Below are 4,788 nucleotides of genomic sequence, written 5' to 3'. Positions count from 1 at the left end.
TCTTGCTTTTTTCTTCCAGCTCTTCACTCCTCATCAGGTATCTGTCCTCATGAACAACCATCTTCCATCTTTCAAGGGTCAGGGTAGAGGATAACAAACAAGAACTTTAAGCTATGAAATCCATGTGATTGTTTACAGAGGACAGCTTTCTATGAAATACAGTGGTGACTAAGTGAGCCAAAACCCTTGTCTATCAACTACTTTGAAACGTAAATCATTGGTAAACAACATGCCTCATCTCTCCGGGAGCCCAGAAACAAAACAGTATTTTCAGTCTCTTGCCCTCAGGAGAGAATGAGAAAAAGCAGATAGGTACTTAAAAGTTTCAGTTTGGAAAATATGCTTGACTGAAAAACATTTCTGTTCACTGCTTAGAGCTTCAAATGAAACAAAGCCAAGTTTTGAAATTCTTTCCTAAAACTAACATTCAAATGCAGTAACACACAGATTCTTCCCATTCATAAAACTCAGCTTTGTGTTGTAAGATGATCACCACAGGAACAACGTTTTTATCTGCCCTGTGATACCGGCAGGGCCAGTATCCCAAAGACAGCTGGGAACTGCAGCAGAGATCTGCCATCATCCTGACTTAATCTATTGCAGTTTTGAAAAGACAGATAATACTGTGGAATTACTGCACACTCTGACTAATACTTTCACTACTAGCTCACCTGGCTGACATAGACTTTTGGTTGGTTGTGTTTCGTTTTGCGGATGGGGACAAGATACATTTTACAGTTGTTCAAAATCAAGACTGGAGTAAGAACTAGTAAACTCCCCCGTTTTAACTGGCTACGAAGCATGCAGAACAGGGAAACAAACCAGATCCACCAGCCAGACGATGCTAGCACACACATGGTTGACCTAGTACTGAAGTGACACCCCCCCCTCCCCAAGGATACCCTAAGGGTCACAAATGCTTTTAAAGTGTCTCTGCATAGTTATACAAGGTATTACACTGGGGCTAGAAAGAAGGTCATCTTGCACCTCATCGTGGCCGATATATCCAAAGCCATGCAGTGTGCAGCTATGAAGAAGTACTGCCATTCAGCAATAGCGATCACCCCACCCTTTGCTAAAGCATTTACTGTTCTGCCTGGTTAGTTGCAGTATTCTGAAATGTAAAAATACTTAGCATGCTTTCAACAGCATGTCAAACAAAGATGTCCCCACAGGAGACCTAAGTCTCAGCTTTCATTGCAAGGGCCTTTCAATTTCTTCAAATAGAAATGGCTAGAGGGGAGGGGAAGAGGTAAAAGAAAAAAGTTACTCCACACAAAACATACTAATTACAGTTGAGAAGACCGGGAAGTGTGAGTGGCAGTCTCCTTTGGGAGTTCAGGGCAAATAATTTGGGAAACAGAGCGTTAGCTATGAATGCCATAAGAATTTCTTTTTTCTCTCAAATCTGTTCCTTTTCCCTACGTTCTGAAATCAGACACTTAAGTCATTGTTTTCTTTCATTAAAGACTGCTGTAGTTTTGTCTTATGTATAGTTGGTTTGCAAGATGAAGAGTCTGATGTTTTTATTTTTAAAAACATAGCAAAAATAGTGAAAGAAAGTTACTTTGAGGGGCTTTGCAGTAGTACTTAACGACAGTCTCACTCCTACAGCACAAATACTAAGCAAACTGGTCTCTGCAGTGATACAAAAGGAAAATGAGGAGTGAGCGAGTTTATGAAGAGGTACGCTTGAGTGCTGACCATTATTCAGACCACTTTATGGGTTATTTTTGAGTGGGTATTCAGGACAATCTGAAGTTTACAGTGTAGACGATCAGCTTATACAAACAATCTACTTTCCAAGAAAGACCTTGCAAAGACAGTACAGGAAAATTAGTTTTTGACACTTAACTACTGAGAAAAGCTTTTTTGCTCCAAGCCTGGTGTACCATCATTCTTTCTATCAGTTGCCACGGAAAGAACAATTAAAACCATTCAAGCTGTCAGTAATCATAAGATGTTTGGGACAATTTAAAAAAATTTAACCAGAAATCAGCAAATTCTCTATTTACAAAAGTCTTCAGGCCTGGTCGATCTTCCTAGTTAGCTCACAAAGAAAGTGTTGCGTGTCCAGAATAGATTTACACTCACCTGGAAGCACAAAAGGAGAAACTATTCTGATCCCACAAAAGTGTGTCTTAACATAAGCAAAAAGTGGAGAGACACTTCAATTCTGAATTCTATATCACGTAAGGAACGCCAGGTAAGAGCACAAAGTGACCCCTTCCAGACAGGCATATCACAACTCGGGAAAAGCAACAAATTGACTCGAAATAATCTAGAAATCCTCAAAATATAAAAGTTTATTTAGCTACAATATTAAAAAGTACAATATAAAGATATAAAACATAGAAATTCCATAATAATTTCACATGCTAAAAGGATTAATTGACCAGGCGTAAGGAGGAGAATTCATGAAATTTATGGACATCCTAGCCATCAAGTTTCAGACTTGAAATATGGAACAACCATTGCAGAGAACTTGCTCTCCCACATCACCATAACTAGGGGGAAAAAAAAAGAAAAAGAAAACCAAAAGAAACAAAGTCAGTGTGTCTGCTGTTTCTGGAACATAACAAAGAATACCATCCTAAATGAACATTCCAAAGAATGCCATTATCAACTGTAACCACAGGACTCCTACACAAGGCACTCTTTGTATCAAAGAGCTGTTAACAATGATGGCAAAAATGTAAGATTACTCCTTGAGAGTGTATTCATTTATCACCGGCCAACACACTATGTTGCTAGCAGGAAAGCAGGAGGAATTTTTGCCTCCTAGAACATTCAAATGAGAAGCTAAACTAGACTTGTACTAAGACCGATTAGACTGCTTCACACAGGCATTTTATTTCCCATGCTTCAGACAGCTTTACTGCTGCTAAAGCCACGTGAGAAGAGCTTGCTTTATGTGGATGAGCTAAATATCCATTGGGTCTTAGAATCATAGAACGGTTAGGTTGGAAGAGACCTCAAAGACCATCTAGTTCCAATCCCCTCCCACTAGACCAGGTTGCTCAAAGCTCCATCCAGCCTGGCCTTGAACACTTCCAGGGATGGGGCAGCCACAGCTTCCCTTCATATCTTCTTCATATCCTACGGCCAATTTTCAGGGCATATGTAATTAAAGTTAGCTTAAAAATTCAAAAGGCACTTACTCAATAGTGGAGCACAGAGAACAGGTAACGGCGTTACAGCAGCCACAGAGCCTGCTGCAGCTCTGACAGACGAACCGCTCGCACTGCGTACAGGCTTCCTTCACATCGGCCGTTCTGACACAGGACGAGCAGGCTTTGGAAACTCCCACGGGGGGGGCTGCCAGGAAAAGATGCCGTTAAGGAGAGAGGCACTTTACAGCAAAACAGAGAAAGCACCTAGAAGCTCTGAGAAGTGCCTAGTGTGGTGTCCCCACCCGGCACGGCGGCTACAGGCGGCAGCGCCTTGCAGGACAGACGGGAGGCACCAGTAGAGAGCTGCTTACAGCTGTGCTGGTTCTCTTTCTCCGTTCGACGGCAAGACCACTAAGAAAGCTCCAAGCAGACCACACGCGCAACAGTTTGTAAATCTCTCAGTGAAGCTCAAATCTAACACATCCTTCAAGATAAAAGAAAATAAAGAACTACGGAGGGGCACACACACCTTCCTCCCTCCCTCCCCCCCCTCCCCGCCCCCACTCAACGTGTGACAGGGAGCCCGCAGACCAGCGCCCGCCGCCCGCCCCCCGCAGCAGCCGGACCCCGGCCCGCGGCGGGGCCACTCACCCTTCCCGGTGGCGACGGGGCGCCTCAGCAGCTTCCCGTCGTGGCCGATGAGTAGTTGCCCGCTCCAGCCGCGACCCGCGCCGCTCTCCGGCGCCTCCGCGGCCGGCTCCGGCGAGCGGCTGACGGCGCAGGTGGCGGCGGGGCCGGCGGGCCAGGCGCCCTCCATGTATGCCTGGGCCCCCCTGAAGAGCAGCCGCCGGGTCCTCTCTGCCGGCGGGAGAGGAGAGGAGAGTTAGGGGCGGCTTTTCGCACCTTCACCCCCGCCGACAGGCCCGCCGCCGGCCGTGGGGCGGCAGAGGCGGCTGCGGGAACAGGCCAGGGCGGCGGCTCCGGCGCTTCTTCCCTCCCCGCCCGGCCTCCCCCCCGCCGCCTCCTCCTCCTCACCGAAGACCTCCCGGCGGTACTCCTCGCCCCGCACGCCGCGGCTCAACTCCCGCAGCCCTACGCGGGTTTTCAGCTGGAGCGGGGCCGCCTCCCCGAAGGGGCAGGAGCGCTTCGGCATGGCGGGCCCGGCCAGCCCCGGCGCCGCCTCCAACGGCCGCCCGCCCGGGGAGGAGACGTGAGGCGATGGGCGGGCCACAGCGCCACCGCCTCCGGCCCGGCCCCGGCCAACCCGCCCCGCCTCTCCCCTCCCCAGCCTGCGGTATCTGGGAGCCGGGACCCCTCGGTTCTTGTCGCAGGGAACCGGTGGCTTCGCCTGCGGGAAAATCTCGCCTCTCGCCGGGGTTTGGCTGCGGCCCCGTCCGGGCCCGCCGCTCCTCGGGCCTCTCAGCGGCTGGAAGCCGTCTGTCTCCTCCGGGCCTCTGGACCTTGATTCTGCAGAACCCGTCCGGGCAAAGCAAAACAGGGTTTTGAAACTCAGGTTTGTCGATAGGCCCTCTTTCCCTGTTAGCCTTTTCGGACTCGTCTTCCTTTCTGCAGCCCTGCGGGTTGGTTACGTTTGTGTTCAGGCTCGGGTAGTTCTTCCTAAAACTTACACTGCCTACCAAAGTTCTAGCTGTATAAATGCAGTAGAACCAACAGA

General features: G+C 48.8%; 1 protein-coding gene across 1 annotated transcript; it reads right to left on the bottom strand.

The window, feature by feature from the left end:
- Positions 1 to 2,288: 2,288 nt before the first annotated feature.
- SIVA1 (SIVA1 apoptosis inducing factor) lies at positions 2,289 to 4,415 on the bottom strand. The gene is made up of 4 exons (XM_063333332.1): positions 4,149 to 4,415; positions 3,765 to 3,971; positions 3,162 to 3,318; positions 2,289 to 2,507 (listed from the first exon to the last, which is right to left on the bottom strand). Exons 1-4 carry the CDS (start codon positions 4,264 to 4,266, stop codon positions 2,450 to 2,452), a joined length of 540 nt encoding a protein of 179 aa, XP_063189402.1. The 5' UTR covers positions 4,267 to 4,415; the 3' UTR covers positions 2,289 to 2,449.
- Between the last annotated feature and the right edge of the window lie 373 nt (positions 4,416 to 4,788).

This window comes from Chroicocephalus ridibundus, chromosome 4 (assembly GCF_963924245.1).
Source record: "Chroicocephalus ridibundus chromosome 4, bChrRid1.1, whole genome shotgun sequence".
Lineage (NCBI taxonomy): Eukaryota > Metazoa > Chordata > Aves > Charadriiformes > Laridae > Chroicocephalus > Chroicocephalus ridibundus.
Note: the sequence above shows the minus strand (reverse complement) of the source record. Positions and strands in the feature narration are given on the sequence as shown.